This window comes from Motacilla alba, chromosome 21 (assembly GCF_015832195.1).
Source record: "Motacilla alba alba isolate MOTALB_02 chromosome 21, Motacilla_alba_V1.0_pri, whole genome shotgun sequence".
Taxonomy (NCBI): Eukaryota; Metazoa; Chordata; class Aves; order Passeriformes; family Motacillidae; genus Motacilla; species Motacilla alba.
Window position 1 is genome coordinate 7047185 of NC_052036.1, and position 19039 is coordinate 7066223.

At 55.5% G+C, this 19039-nt stretch overlaps 3 protein-coding genes across 7 annotated transcripts; 1 reads left to right on the forward strand and 2 right to left on the reverse strand.

Moving 5' to 3' along the window:
- Nucleotides 1–1789: 1789 nt before the first annotated feature.
- LOC119710607 (phospholipase A2, membrane associated-like) lies at nt 1790–5955 on the reverse strand. Of its 5 annotated transcripts, XM_038159890.1 has the most exons (9): nt 5390–5955; nt 4949–5001; nt 4533–4677; nt 4316–4422; nt 3705–4239; nt 3248–3304; nt 2954–3080; nt 2367–2473; nt 1790–2254 (listed from the first exon to the last, which is right to left on the reverse strand). In XM_038159890.1, the coding sequence occupies exons 1-5, from the start codon at nt 5521–5523 to the stop codon at nt 4115–4117; spliced, it is 564 nt and encodes a 187-aa protein (XP_038015818.1). In that variant the 5' UTR covers nt 5524–5955; the 3' UTR covers nt 1790–2254; nt 2367–2473; nt 2954–3080; nt 3248–3304; nt 3705–4114. The 5 variants fall into 5 exon arrangements, with proteins under 5 accessions (XP_038015818.1, XP_038015817.1, XP_038015814.1 ...); XM_038159889.1 differs by having other exon boundaries at nt 2954–3068; nt 4949–5448; XM_038159886.1 differs by having other exon boundaries at nt 4949–5448.
- Nucleotides 5956–7382: 1427 nt separating this feature from the next.
- Nucleotides 7383–10129, reverse strand: LOC119710609 (phospholipase A2, membrane associated-like). Its single transcript, XM_038159892.1, has 4 exons — nt 9569–10129; nt 8734–8878; nt 8405–8511; nt 7383–7534 (listed from the first exon to the last, which is right to left on the reverse strand). The coding sequence occupies exons 1-4, from the start codon at nt 9603–9605 to the stop codon at nt 7389–7391; spliced, it is 435 nt and encodes a 144-aa protein (XP_038015820.1). The 5' UTR covers nt 9606–10129; the 3' UTR covers nt 7383–7388.
- Nucleotides 10130–13159: 3030 nt separating this feature from the next.
- Nucleotides 13160–18910, forward strand: UBXN10 (UBX domain protein 10). Its single transcript, XM_038159894.1, has 2 exons — nt 13160–13219; nt 15985–18910. Exon 2 carries the CDS (start codon nt 15990–15992, stop codon nt 16842–16844), a length of 855 nt encoding a protein of 284 aa, XP_038015822.1. The 5' UTR covers nt 13160–13219; nt 15985–15989; the 3' UTR covers nt 16845–18910.
- The last annotated feature ends 129 nt before the right edge of the window (nt 18911–19039 follow it).

Consider the following 19039-nt stretch of genomic DNA (forward strand, 5'->3'; position numbering starts at 1 on the left):
GGCCATGTTTGGTGGCTTTCTTGATAGTGGGGCTTTCTCAGTGCTCAGATGCCCCTGCATGTGGGGATGCTCCATCCCTCTCCCCATGTGTGCTGGGCACTGTGTTTTGCTCTCAAATACCTCATGGCATGAGGTGTGTGGTTCACCTTTAGTTAGAAGCAAAATAAAGCAAGTGGCAGGGAATAAAACATGCAAGTGATGTATGATGGAAGGTGGGGAAAAAGAGGCTGCTTGTGTTGTTTGCTCAGAGAGAGTCTGATTAAATTGGTGGTACTGAGCAATCAGTTAGCAGATAGCTTCTGGCAGAGATTGCAGCTGCTTTGTGGTGCTTTTTGGGGAACCCCAGCATGGGCAGGCATTGAGGCAGGGGAGGAAATCCCCCAGGCCTGGCAGGGAAACTGAGGCAGGGAACAAGGATGCAACTTGTGTGGGAATCAGAGAGATGCTGACTGAGAGAAGGGAACTCAGCTCAGCAAAATCTCTTCCCCCTCTGGCATGGGCCCTTTGCCTCATCAGCTCTCTGGGCTAATTTAAGTAGTCCCCTGGGATGGTGTTAATTGGCTAAACCAGAATTTGCCATAATTCAGGATTTTCCAAGTCCACAACCAGTTTTATCACAGGGGAATAAGGGATATTCTTGTCCATCAAACTGGCTGAGCTCCACTGGAAGCCTCTCCACCCCAGCCCCTCTACCTGTGGCAGGTTAGCAGGATCCCTTCTCCAAATGGGAAATAAGCCCCCCCAAGCCAAATGCCTCCTGGGAAGCTGTGGATTTTGTTTCCTAGTATGAAAACCACAACTCTTGCAGCCCAGTTTATTGCAATGCTCTGAGGGAGTGCAGCATCTGAGCCAAAACATCAGCATTTAGAGGATTTGTATGAATGGATTTGTACAGCTGGATGTCCAAGCAGGAAAATTCATGGATGGTTAAAATTCACCCAGAATTTACAAAGGGAGAGTGTGATTCAGTTTGTCCCAGCCTGCAATCTGTCTGGGACCTCCATGCTCTCGGTGAGGATTTGATCATTGATTTATGCCCTGCAATTATCAGCTGCTGGGCAAAGGGCTCCTTCCTCCTCTCCTCCAGGGGGGATTCCCTGATTCCCGGGTGGCAGCTGGCAGAAGCATCCTGAGTTCAGGGCTATTTCCTGGTGCCATTGATTTCAGCTATGGGGCAATCCAGGGTGGGAATTCCAGCTGGGCATCAGCCCCTGAGGAAAGTGTTTTGTTGCTGTTTCTGTGGCTTTATTTCCTTGCTGAGCCCCCCTAAGGCGGTTTGGAGCCTGGAGACCCGACGGAGTCAGCACCCCAAGGCACAAAACCTGGGGATGCTGAAGTGGGGGAAGCAGCTGCTGCCTGAGCTGCCTTTTCCTAAGGAATGTGCTCAGGGTTGTTGCAGAATTGGGCCAAAACATTCTTTTCTGGTGAGAACTCTGTTTTGCTCAGCACTGGGGGTGTGGCAAGCTCCTGGCCATGCTGTCACAGCAGAGATTTAGGGGATCACAGAATATCTCGAGCTGGAAGGGACCCACAAGGATCATCGAAGTCCAAGCCCGGCCCTCCCACACCATCGTGCCTGCCCTCAGCCCTTCCACCAGCCTCATTCTCCATCTCTCAGAAAAACGGGACATGTTCAGAGCCTGAAGGTTTAGAGCTGAATTGGGGCAGTTCGGGGGCGAGTCGTGTCACCTCTCAAATGTCATTTTTGCTGAGTACTTCCACAGGAAACCTGTCTGAGGGTGAGGGGTGGTGGCCGGGCTCAGCTGAGTCACTGCACGCTGGGAACCGGTGCTTTGGGCTCTCTGGTTTTATTTTGGAGCAACAGGAGGGAATTTGCCGCGAAGCAGGAAGCGGAGGGAGCGGACAGGCTGCCAAGGGGGACGCTTCCCATCCAGCCCCTCAGCGGGACGAGGGGCAGGTGTCCGCTCCTCCTTGTTTTGCTGTGCTGGACATCAGCGAGCGCTGCTCCCCCTCCTCGCGTGCCGTGACGCGACTTCACCGGAGGGTTCTTGTCCTCGCCTCGAAGCCAAAAGGCCCCGAGGAGGAGACTCACCAGGGCTGGGAAGCGCTGCTGGCCTCGTCCCTTCGCCGATCAGCCCGGAGATGGTTTCGCAAAGGGAGTTCTTGCCTCAGCAGCGCCCGGCTCGTCCCCGGCACCCGGCGCGGCGGAGCTGAGCCCGGCCGAGCCGAGCCCGGCACAGCCGCGCCGCCCGCTCGCACCGGCAGGCGCCTCGCTGGCACCGCGTCCCCGAGCCTGCGGGCACCGACAGCGCCCCTGAGACCTCCCCCGGGCAGCCCGGGAAAGGGCGCCGCGAAGGAGGGCACGGTGCGGAAAGGGCATCCCGAGCCCCGGGGCGAGCACTCACTGCAGGTGGGGATCCCTGCCCGGGGCACGGAGAGGGGCCGGACGGGTCCCACGCGGCAGCGCCGCGCCGCCAGCCTGGCATAGCAGCAGGCTCGGAGCAGGCAGCACCTGCGGGAGGAGGAGAGCCCGGGCTCGTCGGGAATGCGGCTCCGGCTGCTGCTGCCCCAGCTGACACAGGCTCTGCCAGCCGGGCGGGAGAGCTGCCAGCTCTGCTTCCTCCTGCTCTGGATCGCCCAGAAGCTTCTCTGTCCTGCCCGTTCCCACGCCAAGCCTCTGCCTCCCCGTGCAAGCCCTGCCCCGCATCCTGGCTTCAGGAACGTCCCCCTCCTCTGATGCCATCATCCCACGGACCAGGCAGTTGTCACTGGCACCACCCTGCCGACTCCGGGATGGAGTTAGGGGTGAACACGGCATCACTTTCCCTTCTTCCCGAAAACCTGATTCCTTCCTGCTGCTGCCAAGCACCCAGTCTGCATTTTGCAAAGCTTCGGGGGGCTGCTGGGGTGGTGCAGAGCCCCGGGGTTACCCCGGAGCCAGCGTTAGCCCTCTGGGACCAGCGTTGGCCCTCTGGGGCAGCGTTGCCTGTACCGATCCACTGAAGCCCTCGAGGTGCCCCATCCCCTGTAGCATCCATGGGCAGTCAGGTTTCCTACGGTGCTTCCCTCGAGTCCTGGTGTGAATGGGCGTGGGTGCTTCCCATGAGCTGTGAACACACCTAGAGTCACCGTAAAATGGGATTATTTTTTTTTTTGTAAGTTATGTGCAGAAATGAGGCTTGGGGAACTGGGGAGGGAAGGAGGCTTTGCTGGGAGTCCCCCTGAGGAGTGCACAGGAGTTTGGGGATGAGCCTGGCTCCCGTCTGTGGGTCGGGGGTGCACTTACTGCAGGCAAAGAGCATCATCAGCACCAGCAGGACCTTCATCTTCCTCTCACCTGGGCCTAGGAGGAGAATCAGGGGACAGGCTCAGCCAGGCAGCGTGGCCAGTTTGATAGGAGCAGCTGTGAGAAGCTTCCTCTGAAATCGGATCGACCCCCAAAACCTGGAGGGAGGAAAGCAGCTGTGCCCCCTCGCATCAGCGCTGCTGCCTCTTGGCCGAGAGCAAGCGGTTTCACCGCCTGAGCATCCCCCACCTCCCGTCGCACCCCTCCAGCATTTCTCACCTCCCGTCGCACCGCTTTTGGCACCCAGTGCAGCTCTCCCCGCGCAGCGCAGCCTCCCACTGCTTCCATTGGGAAGCGATTACACTTTTCCTACAGGCACGGGCCTCTCGCTGCCTCCTCCCAACATCTCCCCGTGTTTTTCTTTCCAGAGCAGCGGAGCGAGGGGGGGGCTGCTCACCGGGGATCTTGCTCGCTGTCAATCTGTCCTCCCGGGGAAAGCCTGCCCTCCGTGTCCAGCCCGCGAGCTCCAACTGGAAGCTCCAAAAGGATCGTCAGTCCCAAACCCACGGAGTGCTACGCCCCTTCCCCCGGCCAGCCCCCCTCTCCTCTCCCGCGGGCCGCAGCCTCGAGTGACGCAGCGGCCGAGACCGACTTCTTGGAAAGTTTAGGGAAGATGTTGATTATTTACGGGGATTTCTCTCCCTGCCCAGCAGCGGCTCTCAGGAGGCCGGGGACGTTGAACAAGAACATTGTTTATTTGCGCGTCGATTTAATTGACAGCGGCTCTGGTGTGGTCAGCGCAGGCAGGGTGGATGGGCGATCCCGGCGCCGACCCGCGCACGCTCCGGTCCCGCATCCCGGCTCCCGTCATCGGCACAGCGTGTTGGGGTAGAACTGGAAGCGTTTCTTGTAGCTCCTGATGTTTCTCCTCAAGCACAGCGCCAGGCTGCGGTCGCACTCACAGGACAAGAAGGCGCACCGGGAGCGCTGACCTGCGGGACGAGGGGAGCCCAGGGTCAGCCCCGGCTTTGGGGGGGATGGCACCCCCTTTTCCAGGGCCCTACTCACTGCAGGAGAGCCTGCCGTAGTGCCAGTTGTAGCGGTAGGGACGTGTCTTGGCAGCGCAGTGGTACCTCAGGAGGTTTTCATAGCAAGTATCGTGCAGCTGGCAGCATCTGCGCAGGAGATCAAAGCTTTAGGGCATGGAGTTTTCTCCCTCTCACCCCATAAATTTAAAAATATTCAAAAACGTGTCTGTGCAGGGGGTTTTTAAGTGGATTCTCACCTGTCTGTGGCGTCCTTGGGCTGCCCCTTGCCCCCCAGCCCGCAGTAGCAGCCGTAGAAGCCGTAATAGAGAAGAGCATTTTTCCCCGTCACCTCTGAGATCATCTGGTGCAGCTGCCAGAGGCTCCCGTGGGCTGGGGACAAGTCTGGAGGTGGGGAAATCAGGGGGACCACGTTGATTCCCTGCCCTCTCCAACAGCAGCTCCATCCCTCCAGCCCCCAAGCTGGCACCAGGGTGGTGCTGTCCTAGAAATTATAATGCAACAGAGAGGAAATGTGTTCCCAGCTTGGCACAGGAGAGTTGTGGCATGTCTGGGAGAGCTGGTGATGAGGAGAGGTGGAGAAATCACCAGCCTGGTCCTAATTTCAATGGATGTAACTGCACAGAGAGCCTTGGGACCGAGAGAGGACACTTACCCCACACAAACAGCACAGAGAGGCAGAGGAGAGAGTTCATCCTTCTGATGGCTCTGGGAGAGGAAACCAAAACATTCTCTGTTATACCAAGCACCTTCTTTCTTTCCTCATCATCCAGGAGCAGAGCTTCTCCCTCTCTCTGGGGACTAATAGCAACGAGGGGGTAAAGATGTCCCCTTGTTTCAGCACAAAGCATCAGGGATGGGAAGGGATGGGAATCAGATGGGGGAGAGGTGGGAAAAAGCATAATCAGGAGAAAGGGAGAAAATTTGGAGGGATGTTCAGCCGCCAAGGGCTGCACTGCTGCTTTTCTTCTGGGCTGGCATCCCAGGCAGCATCTCCTTCAATCCTGCTTCCTAGCATGGCATTTGCTCCCCACTTGCACCACAGCTTCTGGTGAAAGGAGGAAAAGAAGGAAAGCAATCCTCCATCCCCACTTACCTTGAGAAAGCCCTGCTGGCTTGCAGTGCCCTGCAGCCAGCTGTGCTTGCTTTATATAGCTTGCTCTCATCTTCCTGGGTCTCCTTTGACCCAAATCTGCTGACTGGGCTTCCCTGCAAAGGAGAAGGTGCCATCCTTCCCCTTCTGAGGAATGTCAGAAATCCCCTGATGCCCCAGCCCCGTACCCCACGCACAGGGTTGGTGCTGGGTGGGATGAGGTGGAACAGCAGCGTCACTTCCAGCCTGAGGAGGAAGCAAACACGCTCTGCCTTAGTCAGAGATGCCTCCTCTGCCCTTCCCAGCACCAAGGAGCCACATCAGAGGGAAAAGAACAGCTCTGGTTCAGGCTGGGCATGGACACAGCAAGTTTGGGGCTTTCAAGGAGGTGTAAGGTGGCCCAAGGAGAGTTGTCACTTCTTTGGGCAAAGTCTATGGGCAACACTGAAAGCATCTCCACAGGTGCAGTTCCCAAAGTCATGAGGCTGGGCAGACACTGGATGATTATACCCTCAGCCACCATGAGAAAACAGAGAAGCAAAATGAGTATTCTGAGGTGAGAAAGTTCAACTTCCCTTTATTTATCTCCTTGTGGTTTTTCCACCCCTCATTACACACTCCTGCAGAAACCATTGTCATCAACTGCCCTCCTAAATTAGCACTTGCTTCGTGTATGTGGTCAAGGCTTTGAAATCTTCTGTCCTCTGTGGATGATTATTCTCTAACCCTTATTTCCAAGAGTTATGGAATCCCAGACTGATTTGGTTTGGGAGAGACATTAGGGAAGGAAGGTGACTTGTCTATCTTTTGTCTTTTGTGCTGGAAAAATAGTTTTTTGTTGTCCTCCACTGACAAAGTTTTCAGCCAAGCCCTGATTCCAGCTCTGCTTTGTCTCTGGGGTCACGAGTGATGCTCCCTGGCTGGCATGTGCCTTGTGCTTATCTGAATTGCTCAGAGCCCATTAATGCTCCTCTGGCTAATTACTGCCTCATTAATCATTTGTAATCAGTTTATGTCCTCACATTGTTTTCCTGCTTTTAGTGTGTTTGCATATGTGTTTCTGTGAAATGCTTTCTATGGAATTGTTTATAGCAGGAAATAGATATAAAAGAGCAGTTGTGTCATTCCTGGTAAAATCCTCATGTGCCCCAAGCCAAACGTCCCAGAAGATACTGGGGATACTCCCGTGAGCTTCTCCCTGTGCTGAGCTGTGGTTCAGGCTGTCCTGACTCTGGACAAGAGGAACAGAAAAATGACATACAACTTAAAAATCCCCATGATGTGAAGCCTCTTATTGTATTGGTGGGACTGTTTTGTTAGCGTTCCTCACAAAGCTGTTTGGATGTGCCCTCTGAGCTAGGAGTTAGAAATTCATAGAATCCCAGATTGGTGTGGGCCGGAAGGGACCTAAAGCCCATCCAATGCCCATCCAGTGCCACCCCTGCCATGGCAGGGACACCTTCCACTGTCCCAGGCTGCTCCCAGCCCCGTCCAGCCTGGCCTTGGGCACTGCCAGGGATCCAGGGGCAGCCACAGCTCTCTGGACAGCCTGTTCCCCAAACTTGTATCTCCACATTGGGATAGATGTGGGAATTACAGCCCTGTCGGGTCCATGGAAGTTTTGGGGTGTCAGGCAGATGGTGTGGCTGAGGTGTGGGATGCAGAAGTGCTCCCCAAACTCAGCAGCCACCATTGCTGTGCCTCAATCTCAGCAGCCCTTACAGAAAAACACCATGGAGAACAGTTTGCATCCCTTTTATTGTATCTGTTTTCTTTGCTGGGAAACTAAATCAAGAGAGGAGGAAGCGACAAAAAAGAGGAAGCTGGTGTGTCTTCCCAGGAACTGGTGGGTCTCCATCCATGGTGTGTGTGCCCTTCTCACCCCGAGCTGCACCTCACAAGGAGCCTTGGGGGCTCTGCCTTTAGTGCCCCCCCAGCCCAAGCTTTTCTTGCTGGGGAAAAGCAGGCAAGCCCTGGAACTCTGTGTGCAGATTCCCCCTCCTCAGCACTGGAGCTTGCTGCCTTGGCATTTGAGCTTGAAGTAGAAGCGGTAGGAATTGTTGTAGGAGTGCAGGGAGCTGGCGAAGCACGAGGCCACCGCGGTGTCGCACAGGCAGGTCTCTGTCTCGCACCAGCTCTGCTCCTTACCTGCGGGGCAAACACGGAGCCCTGCGGCGCCTTTCCCCCGGGGGCAGGGAAAGAGCAGCGAGTCCCGGCGCTTGCCCTCCCCAGCCTGCCCTCACCCTCAATGCTCATCTAATCATCACAGCCGGGCGGGAACGGGGCTGGATTCAGCCAGGAGATGCTCTTGTGTGCGCCCGGCTCCAGGGATGGGGCTGGGGCTGGGGATTGGGATTGGGATTGGGATTGGGATGGGGATTGGAATGGGGATTGGGATGGGGCTGGGGATTGGGATTGGGATTGGGATTGGGATTGGAATGGGGCTGGGGCTGGGGATTGGGATTGGAATGGGGATTGGGATGGGGCTGGGGCTGGGGATTGGGATTGGGATTGGGATGGGGATTGGGATTGGAATGGGGATTGGGATGGGGCTGGGGATTGGGATTGGAATGGGGATTGGGATGGGGCTGGGGATTGGGATTGGGATTGGGATTGGGATTGGGATTGGGATTGGAATGGGGCTGGGGCTGGGGATTGGGATTGGAATGGGGATTGGGATGGGGCTGGGGCTGGGGATTGGGATTGGAATGGGGATTGGGCTGGGGATTGGGATGGGCTGGGGCTGAGGATTTGGATTGGGATTGGGATTGGGATTGGGATTGGGATTGGGATGGGGCTGGGGATTGGGATTGGGATTGGGATTGGGATTGGGATTGGGCTGGGGATTGGGATGGGGATTGGAATGCGGATTGGAATGGGGATTGGGATGGGGCTGGGGTTTGGGATGGGGATTGGGATGGGGATTGGAATGGGGATTGGGATGGGGCTGGGGCTGGGGATTGGGATGGGGCTGGGGCTGGGGGCAGTGCTGCTGCCCACTGCCTGCTCAGTACTCACTGCAGGTGACGTGCCCGTCGCTGGAGGTGAAGCTGTACGGGGTGATCAGGGGGCTGCACCTGCCCTCCCTCAGCCTCCTGTAGCAGCAGTCGTGGGCTTGGCAGCACCTGCGGGGACACCAGGTCAAAGCGCGGCCCCCAGAGCCTCCCTCGGCACACCTGGCCGCCAGGGGAAGGTCCAGCCTCAAACTGAAGGCGACCAGCAAGAGGAGGTGGCAAGGCAAGAGCGGGACCTGGCTGGGGAACGGTGCAAAGCCCCGGCACCGGGAGGCAGCCAGCGAGGGCTGGCTTTTTGGGAGCTGGGGGCGGTGAGGCCGCTCTGGTACTCACCGGTCGGTGGCATCCACGGGGGTCCCGGAGCCACCGATGCCGCAGAAGCAGCCGTACCAGCTGTAGGACAGCAGGGCGCTCCTGCCCGTGGCCGCCCGGATGATCCGCTCCAGCTCCAGCACGCTGCCGCCGGCCGGGAGCAGCCCTGCGGGCACAGGAGCGGCTGCGGCCGGAGCGGGGCAGGGAGCCCGCGGGCATCCCCGCGCCTCGCACCACGCACGGGCATCGCCTTGGGTCGGCATTGCCCGAAACGTGTGCCCTCAGGATGGGAACCACGAGAAGCTTTATCCCCTCCTCCAGAATTACGGAATCACGGAATGGTTTGGGCTGGAAGGAACCGCCAAGCCCATCTTGTTCCACCTCCTGCCGTGGGCAGGGACACCTTCCACTATCCCAGGTTGCTCCAAACCCTGTCCAACCTGGCTTTGGACACTTCTAGGATTGGGGCAGCCACAGCCACAGCCTCCTCTCAGGGAGGATGGCTTCTTCAGTCTGGCTTTTACAGCCTCTGGATTTGGTCTGACACAAGATATTCTGCCCTCTGGACTGGCTCTGCCGTGCTGCAAACTGCAGTCCCCCGTCACCAGGATCAGCTGTGGGCTTGGCACGGGCAGGAAAGGTGACAACAGGCTCCAGGGCCTCCCAAAAGAAATATGGACATCAGCATCCCAAAGGCTCCCCTTCAGCAACCCTCCAGGACTGCAGCAGTTCTACACTGCTAGAGAGCACTGCACTAGAGAGAAACTGCCAGATTTAAACAAAAACCTGAATTGTGCACAAAGACTTAGGGTTTGTAGGTGGATTCTGGCCTGGCCAGGGACAGCAGAGCACTTACCACAAGCCAGGAGCACGGCAAGGAGGAGATTCCTCATCCTGGGGCTGCCCTGGAGAGGGAACAACAAGGATGGGTGATGATCCAGGGCAGGACAGAAGCTTCTTCAGTGCCCAGACGACCTGGGTGCACCTGGGCAGTGCCTCAGGTGACACTGCTGTCACTGTGGGTGCGCAGCACTGTAAGGCATCCCCGAGTGAATCCTGACTGCTCTGTGTCCCAGTTTGGGGATGTGGGGCTTGGCAGGGATGCAGTGGCTTGGCCTGCCTGGGGCTGCTGGAGCAGCTCAGGACCTGCAGCCTTCCCCCCACGCCCTGAGCAGCCTGATGAGCCCCAGGGCAGTAAAATCCCCTCTTCTTACCCTGCCTGGACCTGCAGCTCCAGCGCTGCCAGCTCAGCGGGGTGGGTTTATATCCCTGTGCGGCCCACCCCCTCCTCTATCTGTGCTGATGGTGTCAGTTGTCCTCAGCCAGGCTTGCCTGGAGCAGGGAGCTGATTCCCATCCTTCTCTCCCCCAAAAAACATGAGTTTTCCCACTGCAGCGAGCACCAACGCTTCCTCTATCATCTTGCTCATCTCTGGGCACGAGGCCATCTCCATCCCTGCATGAGGCCAGTCAAGGCCTTGGCCAAGGTTTTAAAATCCATGGGATTTGGTGGCTGGAGAAGTGGGACAAAAGTGATTTACACTCAGGATGTCACCTCAGAGGCCATTGAATCCCTGTTCCAGGTGTAGAGACAGCACTTTGGGCTGAGTATTTCCTCAGTTTTGCCAACTCACCCCCTGAAGCTTCAAAGATGGTTTCTCTTGTCTCCTTCCTTGCAACTGACCCCCAAATCCATGGCTGCATCCAAATCCAGCTGTGCCAAATTGCAAGGGAGAACAGCAAACGCCAGGATTGCAATTCCTGGGTCTGCAGTTTTCCTGTTCTGCCCTCAGGTTTTCAAGGCAAGGGGTCTGTGAAATTTAAACCACTGGCAGCAAAGGCTGGAAAAGCCATGAGAACCCACTTGGAATGCTTTGGGAATACAATTTATTTAATTACCATAACCCAAACATGATACAGAGACACGAGGGAGACAGAAAACCAGAGAAGATAAGGAACAAAAGCTGCTGTTTTCCCTTGAAGCCGTGGGGCCAAGAGCAAACACAGACACAGATGCAGGTATCGGGCAATATGCAGGGCCCCACCCTCAGGGATTAACCACGCTCCTGGGGAAGGGAATTTGGGGCTGGGAATTGTAAAGAAATGACCTCCAGACTAGTTTGGAGTCAAGAAGAGAAACCTTTGTTGAAATTCCTGAGAGCCACCAAAGCTGATGCTGCAAGGGATGTCACCTCTCAGCTGCCCTCCAGGGTGGCAGAGCTGTCTGTCCCAGGGTTTTCCTTCCCTCTGACCCTTTATTTCCTGCTGCAAATGGAATAAAACCCCATCCAGGCCTGTTAAGGATGGGGAGTGACATCTCGCCTGCCTCCCCACTTGCCATCTGCACAAGAAACCACTCCAAAATACCCCAACCCCTGCTTTCCCCACCTGACTTTTAAAACCAGGGCATCCCTAATAATAAATTAGTCAATCCCTCTCCCCCCTCCTCCACAAAATACTTCCAAAATTGCAGAAGGTTTTCCCCACTGTGGCAGTTGCTGTCTGTGCTGCTCCTGCTTTAGCATTGCAGGCCCTTGGATTTGGGGGGAGAAATCTGGGGTTTTGCTGTAGAGTTTTGATAAATCTGTGTGGAAAGCATTGTCCAGAGACATAAATGGAGAACAGAGAGCTGGGATCACGTGGATTTGGGATCCACATGTGGTTTTGACCAAATCCCCTCATTTTAAGCCCTCCCTCTCTCTGGAGAACCCATTCAGGGGAGTGCCCCTATGAAGCTAAACCCTGTCTTTAACTAACCCACAAACACGAGGGCTTAAAACCAACTGTGGAAGTTATTACTCCATTGGAAATGTGGAACTTTTCAGCCTTTCTATGGAGCAAGGAGAGCTGGGTATCACCCACCCATCTGTTTGCTCAGGGCCTTACTGAAGTGCAAATACCCCGTGCGCTTTGATCTGCAGCATTGCTAAACATCCTGGGCTGGGGTGAGCTGATAGGAAACTATTTCCCTCCTTAATTTATTTCTTTTTAGTGCACAGGTTCGCCTTGATCCTCCCACCCCGCAGGGTGGAGACCCCAAGTTTATGGTGGAAATTTATTGCTTGTTTCTTGCTGCCTTCGATGGGCATCTGTTAGTGGGAGCAGCAGCTGCTTAAGTAGGAGTGGGTTTAGAAAGGGATTAATGGGGGGAGATGGAAAAGGTCGGTGTTATGTGGGGTGTTCCCAGAAGGAAAACTGACTCAGGGATCATTTGTAGCCAGAGGGGATCAGGACAAGTCCCCCTCCCTCCCAGCTGCAGCTTTCCCAGCGCAAAGAAACTCCCGCAAAAGTGTTTTAGGTCCCCTTGTGATCTTGTGTGTGAAGTGTAATTTTAAAAAGGTTTTTTCCTCAGAATTCATGAGTTTGAGGTTTATTTGTCTGGTTTGATTCAGTGGTCACTGAATCACAGGGAGGTTAAACCCAGTTTTGTGCTGCCATCCTGCTGCCTTTGCTCAGGACAGGCTGTAGCACCTTGGTTTTAAAATGTTAGGGCTAACCCCCAAAGATTTGGGTATTTCAGCAGGGTGACACCGTTGTGGTTTTGCTTTGGGTGAGTTGGAGGAATGGGAATTCCTGCGGGAGGGCTGGGACACCCCAGCACCAGGGTCACCTCTGGCTGGAGTTTGTGAGAGGTCCCCAAGCCACCCCCAGCTCCCCCCATTCCTTTGTCCTCCCTTTGTCCGGCCGGACAAAGCCTCCAGAACCTTCCCAAAGTCACGGGGCTGCTCCTGTGCCATGCCAGGCCTGAGGCTGTGTCACAGCCCTGTGCGGAGCCCACAGCAGGGCACAGCTGTCCCTGAGCCTGGGGACAACCCCCAGGACCCACTGGGACATCACAGCCGTTCCCAGCCCCGGTTCCATCCACCCGGGACAGCCTGGTCGTGCCCATCCCTGTATCTACACCAGGACATCCCAGATAGTCCCATCCCTGGGTCCGTCCCTGGATCCATCCCAGGACATCCCAGCTGTCTATCCCTCGATCTTTGGATCCACCCCGGGACATCCCGACTGTCCCAGCCCTATTCCCATCCCTGGATCCACCCTGGGACATCCCGACTGCCCCACTCCTGCCTGTTTCCATCTCCATTCCCATCCATCCCCATTCCCTCTCCCATTCCCTCTCCCATTCCCATCTCTATTCCCATCCATCCCCGTTCCCCTCCCTGTACCCTTTCCCATTCCCATCGCTGTTCCCATCCATCCTGGTTCCCATTGCCGTTCCCGTTCCCAGTCCCCATTCCCCGTTTCCATCCCCATTCCCCGTTCCCATTCCCTGTTCCCCGTTCCCGTTCCCTTCCCCGTTCCCATCCCCATTCCCATCCCCATTCCCGTTCCCATTCCCGTTCCCCCGGGCGGTGCTGGGGCCGGCTCGCGAGGGGCGTGGCCGGAGGCGTGACCGGAGACGGGAGGGGCGTGGCCGGAGGCGGGAGGGGCGGGGCCGGGGCGGGGCCGGCTCCCGGGAGTGCCGCGGTGGCCGCGGTGAGGCGCGGTGCGGCGGGCGCGGGCAGGTGAGGGACAGCGGGGCCGCTGCGGCACCGGCACCGGCACGGGCACGGGGGAGGGAGCGGGTCTGCTGCTGGCGCTGTGCAGCCGCGCTAGAGGCCCGGGCTCTGCCGGCGGGGCTGCGCTCCTGCCGCGGGCCCGGCCGTGGGCTCAGCCCCAGGCCCAGCTGCGGGCCCGGCCGGGCTGTGGCACCGAGGGCTCTGCCCGGGGCCGTGCCGGCCCTCACCAGGACACGGGCAGTGGGCAGGGAGCGATGCCCAGGAAATTCCACCTGAGCATGAGGAAGGACTTCTTGAAACACCTGGAATACATTGCCCAGAGAGGCTGTGGAGTGTCCCTCCCGGAGATACCCCAGAGCCGTCCGCACACAGTCCTGTGCCCTGCGCTCTGGGCTGGCCATGCTGGGGCAGGGAGGTGGCACCGGATGAGCTGCCGTTGTCCCTTCCAGCCTGGCCAGCTGGGACCGCGTGCTGCGGGTCAGGGTGTGAAGTGCGCAGCCCCCCAGGCCCTGGGGGCACCGTTTGGGGGCACCGTGGGCGCAGCCCTCCCTGGCTGTGGTTCCCCACGCCAGCCCTCAGCAGAGCCCGTGTGTTCAGCCTGTCCCCTCTGGCGTGCGCCGTGCTGGGGCGTACAGGCACTCGCGGAGGCCCCGCCAGGGCTTCTGCCAGCTTGGTTGGTTGGTTGGTTGGTTAGTTGGGGGTTCATTCTTGGAAGTGGCAGAGTCGCTGGGGATATTCCTAAGTGCTCCCGGGCGCTTGGGAGTTCCGCCTCAGTGCGTTGTTGCCTTGGAGTTTATTTGTTAGCGGCAGCAACGGGGAGGAACAGCCCCTGTCCCTCCCACAGGCTCCTGGGAAGCTGGGATGAGTCTCCTGGGCCAGTGTCCCTGTCCCTTACCGCTGGAGGCTCAGGAGGGACAGGTCTGTCTCAGCTGGGGCTGGGCAGGGTGTGCTGGGACTCTGCCTTGACCGTGCTGAGCTGGAGGAGAAATGAAATGTTAAATAACAAACACATCCCTGGCAAAGTCCTCAGGGGCTGTTCTCTCCGTTTGGTTTAGAATAGAATCCTAGAAGAGTTTGGGTTGGAAGGGAACTTAAAGAACATCTTGTTCCATCCCTGCCATGGACAGGGACACCTTCCACTGTCCCAGGCTGCTCCCAGCCCTGTCCAACCTGGCCTTGGACACTTCCAGGGATCCAGGGGCAGCCACAGCTGCTCTGGGCAGCCTGTGCCTGCCCACCCTCACAGGGAAGAATTTTATCCCAAGATCCTATGTAACCCTGCCCCCTGCCAGTGGAAGCCATTTCCCCTTGTTCTGGCACCCCGGGCCCTTGCCCACAGTCTCTCTTCATCTTTCCCATCAGTTCCCTTCAGGCACTGGAAGGCTGCAATGAGGTCACCCTGGAGCCTTCTCTCTCCAGGCTGAACAATCCTATTTCTCTCAGCCTTTCCTCCCAGCAGAGCTGCTCCATCCCTCTGCTCATCCTGGTGCCTCCTCTGGACTCTCTCCAGCAGCTCCAGGTCCTTCCTGTGCGGGGGGACTCGTGAGCTGGAGGCAGCTCTGCAGGTCGTTCTTCTCCCAGAGCTGCTCTTCATCCCTCCTCCACCCAGCTGTGCCTGGCATTGCCCCAGCCCAGCTGTGCCTGGCATTGCCCCAGCCCGGTGTAAGGTTTTGCCCTTGGCTTTGCTGAGCTCCTGAGGTTTGCATTGAGCAAAGCACTGCTGGGGACAAACAGCAGCTGAATGTGACTGTGTCATTTCTGGGGAATGCCAAGCAATCCAAGGTGACCTTTTTTCCCCCCCTTGGTAAGTGCTGCCACAAAACTCACAGGAACAGAAGAGGAGGTTCCCTGTGGCACTTCTCCAAAACGTTGGTGTGAGGTTGTGACCCAGTGGCTGAGCTGGCTGTCCTGGCACAGCTGAGAGCTCCAGGCACAGCTTCCTTTGGGAAACACGCAGCAGAACGTGGCTTCCTCCTCAGTGGAGGTTGTATCACAGAATCATGGACTATCCCGCGCTGGAAGGGACCCACAAGGATCATCCAGTGCAGCTCCTGGCCCTGCACAGACACCCCAACAATCCCATCCTGTGCATCCCTGAGAGCCTTGTCCAAATGCTGCTGTGGCAGCCTTGGTGCTGTGCCCATTTCCAGTGTCCCTCTGGGGGAAGAACCTTTCCCTGATATCCAACCTACACCTCCCTGACAGAGCTCCAGGCATTCCCTCAGGTAAATCATTCTCTGTTAAGCAGAGAATTTTGGACACTTTTGGACCAAACTTTTGGTCACTGGAGAGTCAGAGCAAGTTTCTGTGTATTGAATCAGGGTTTTTCAATCTCAGTGGTCTTGAGATACCTTTAAAATATGAAGTCAGTCTTATCCCACAACGGGAACTGAATCTGCCACTGCAGGAACAGTGAGAAGGCCAGAGCTGTGCTCTGAGCTTCACCCATCTCCATTTGCTCTGACTTTCCAGCTTCAGAAGAAAGAAATTGTTCTTTCCATCAAAAACTTACATTCAGTGGCAAAGGGCACAACTCCCCAAAGCTCTGGGTCAACTTTACACAATTCCTGCCAAAGCCAGTCCCTACCAAGAACACATCTCCCACACTCTGGGACTCGGCCGTTACTGCACTGCAGGGTTGCAGTGATGCCCACGCAGTGATGCCCCAGATTTGCTCTGTCATTACCTCACACAGAACAGCGTGGGAGCCTCGGGGAGATTGACATCTCCTGGCCAGTTCCTGTTACTTTTCCCTTTGTTCCTGTCCACAGGTGCGATGGCCACAGCGGCTTTCCAGGACTCAGCACCAGCTCAGCTCCACTTCCCTCTGGGCACAGCCTCTCTGCTGTGGGCCAGCACCATCACCATGCATGTCTCCAGGCCCAAATCTGCCAAGGGACAGAGGCCAAGTCTGAGCCACCGTCAGGGCACGGAAGCCTCTCCGTGCCACGTGCCGTGTTCCCCGCCGGCAGCCTCTCCCCAGGAATTGGTGAAGAGCCGGAGAGCACCGCTCACAAAAGCGGCGTTCCCACCTGCCCAGGTGTCTCCTGGGAAAATCCCAAAGCTCCTGCAGCAAGTGCCTTTGAAGAGCTCCTCCTCCCTGAACAAGTACCGGGTGCTCCCCTCCATCAGCCGGAGCAGCGCCGTGGAAGCACTGGCTGAACGGACCAACCGGCTGGAAGTGAGCGAGGGGCAGGAGGATGCTCCAAAAGCCATCAAGGCTTTTTCTGGGGGACAGGGATCTGCCAGCACACTGTCAAGAAGTGGCATTCCCACCGAAGAGAGCTCGCACGTGCGCTGTGCCCCTGAGCAGGGGGGAAGGCAGGTGAGGCAGGACAGCCCCCGGGTGTCCCCTGCGAGCCCGGAAGAGCCGCACGTGCTGCTCGCTGTCCGATCTCCCTCTGGGCAGAGATTTGAGCACCACTTCAAGCCCTCCGACAGCCTCCAGACGGTCCTTGCTGTGGCAGGACAGAAACTGTTGGCCAACTACCAACACTGCAGCGTTGAAACCACGGAGGTGCCCCGGAGGAGCTTCTCTGACCTTACAAAGTCCCTTCAGGAGTGCAGGATCCTCCCCAAGTCCGTGCTGTGCATCCGACAGGACGAGCAGCACGATGCAGCAGATCTTTAGGCACACAGAGACGCCGTGGGTCCTTCTGCTCAGTGGGGTGCATTGCTTCTTCCAAAAAACCGAGAGTCTGATGCTTCCTGCACCTACTTCTTAATCTTCTATCTCCCACAAAGTCCCCAGGAAGCAGAGTTGTGGATATTTAATAGCACTTGAAATAGTATTTCAGAAAATAGTATTTCAGATGCATAAACCTGATTCACACAGAACAGCCTGTGTCACCCGTGCCATCACAAATTTCTGCCTCAGCACCACCAACCTTCAGCCTTTCTGGTTTGTTGAAGTTCCTGATGTTCTTTGGAAACTCAGGTTTCCAAGACCTCTCCCCTTGTCCTTTTTTTGTTTTGGGAAAGTACCACTTCTCTGAATGCAGAAACACCATTTGGGAAGGTAGACACAGAACTGGCTTAGCTTCAGGACCACCTTCAGTAGCTTATCATATCCTAAATGTCTTCTCAAGAGACTGAAAAGGAGATCAAACCCCAAACCCATCTGGAAATAACAGTAATAACACATGAATGAGTTATTGTGAAGTATTAAATTGCAAGACTGATTGTAAAATAGCTGTGAGGACTCCGGTCTTTCTGGGTAACCTCAGTCCAGTTCTTAAATCATCTTTTTAAGAACAAATAATTATTATTTTGGCTGTCTTGGGGAGCAACAGGATTTTCTCCTTAGTTTTCCTTCTCTTACTTGGCTCATGTGATCCATAGGTAAGAAGAGGTGGATAGTTAAGAAGGGATGTTACAGATCATTCCATTGAACCCCTTTACACTGAAGTTAGTCCAAGGAGCAAGTGCTGCTTTGAGAATTTTTAAATAAGATATTAATGGGATTTGGCTGGGAATTGGCTCAAGGAGTAAGCCATCTTTTACTAAACCATCATTAAAAGGCTGGTTGGGTGACTTGGCAGGTTTAGGCAAACACAATGTGCTTGTGCTAAAAAAAGAGAAATATCTTCTAGTTTCTAATGGAATTTCAAAGGCAGTAGTTTTTAATCTCTTTTAACAATGGACCACTTGCCACACAGATGAACGAGTTTAAATGTTTTGAGGCAAACCAAATTTATTTTGAAGCTCAGTATAAGTGCCAAACCAACTCGGCCCAGGAGCACAAACACAACAGGAGCAGAAAGCTGATTGCTGGTGCTGGCTGTGAGTGTGGTACCTGATGCTAAACCAAGTGTTCAGAGTCCTGCAGCTTTGTAAACCAGTATCTGATGGAACAGTGGTCCCTGCTGCTGTTGGTGATGGGAATCACTCAGCAGCAGTCCCAGTATGGAAACATACGGATGCCTTCATCGGAACCACAAAGTATTTCACTTGGTTTCAGGAAAAGGGACCGTGTTCCATGTTTCCTTCAGGGTTAGGTAGTTAATTCCCTATTTCTGCCTGTTGAGCATACTGTGTTACTCCTGTATTTCAGAGTATTTCCATCCTGTGTTAAATAAAACCTTTTAGCCTGAAACTTGAACTTGAAATGATTTACATGAGCTGAGGTTTATCCATCACACCTGCTCTTAAGAAACCTTTGATTTGATGGCAAATGCCTCAGGGGCCGCCCAAATCAGCCTTTGGATGGTCAGCTGCCCTCCACACCACCTTCCTGAAGTTTGTATCTGCGGCCTGTGCTCAACACAAGCTTGCAGCCAAGGAGGAAGCACTCTTCATCAGTGACAAGCTGTGAGCAGAGCTGGGGACCACCAGGCAGCTGTGAGAGCACAGGGGCTCTGAGCCAGAACAGAACAACCAGACAATTCAGAGTAACTTGGCTCACGGTGGGTTTCTCGTGCTGCAGGATGTTCCTCCTGATAAAGCTGGATGAGTCTGGTTCTAATCACCTCACCCAGGCTACAGCATCTCCAAAGATGGGCAAAAAGTATCAAGTCTTGATCTAGGCAAGCACAGTGCAGGGAAAACACCTCTTTTCTCCCTCAGTTCTCCTTCTCTTCCCTTCAGAACTGTTCTGGGGAGATTTTACCAGCAACTTGAAGCACAGGGGGAAGAACAATATTTATCTGATCTAATTTATTGTGTGGCATAATTTAACAAACTTCTTTGTGGGAATCTTTTAAGAATTTCAGCATTAAAATTCATTCTGTCACAAATATAAAACTTATCAGGACTTTAGGCTGAGAATGTCCTTACTGAGGCTTTTAAACACCAACAAAGTTATTAAAGCAAGAAGTCAGCAAAGGG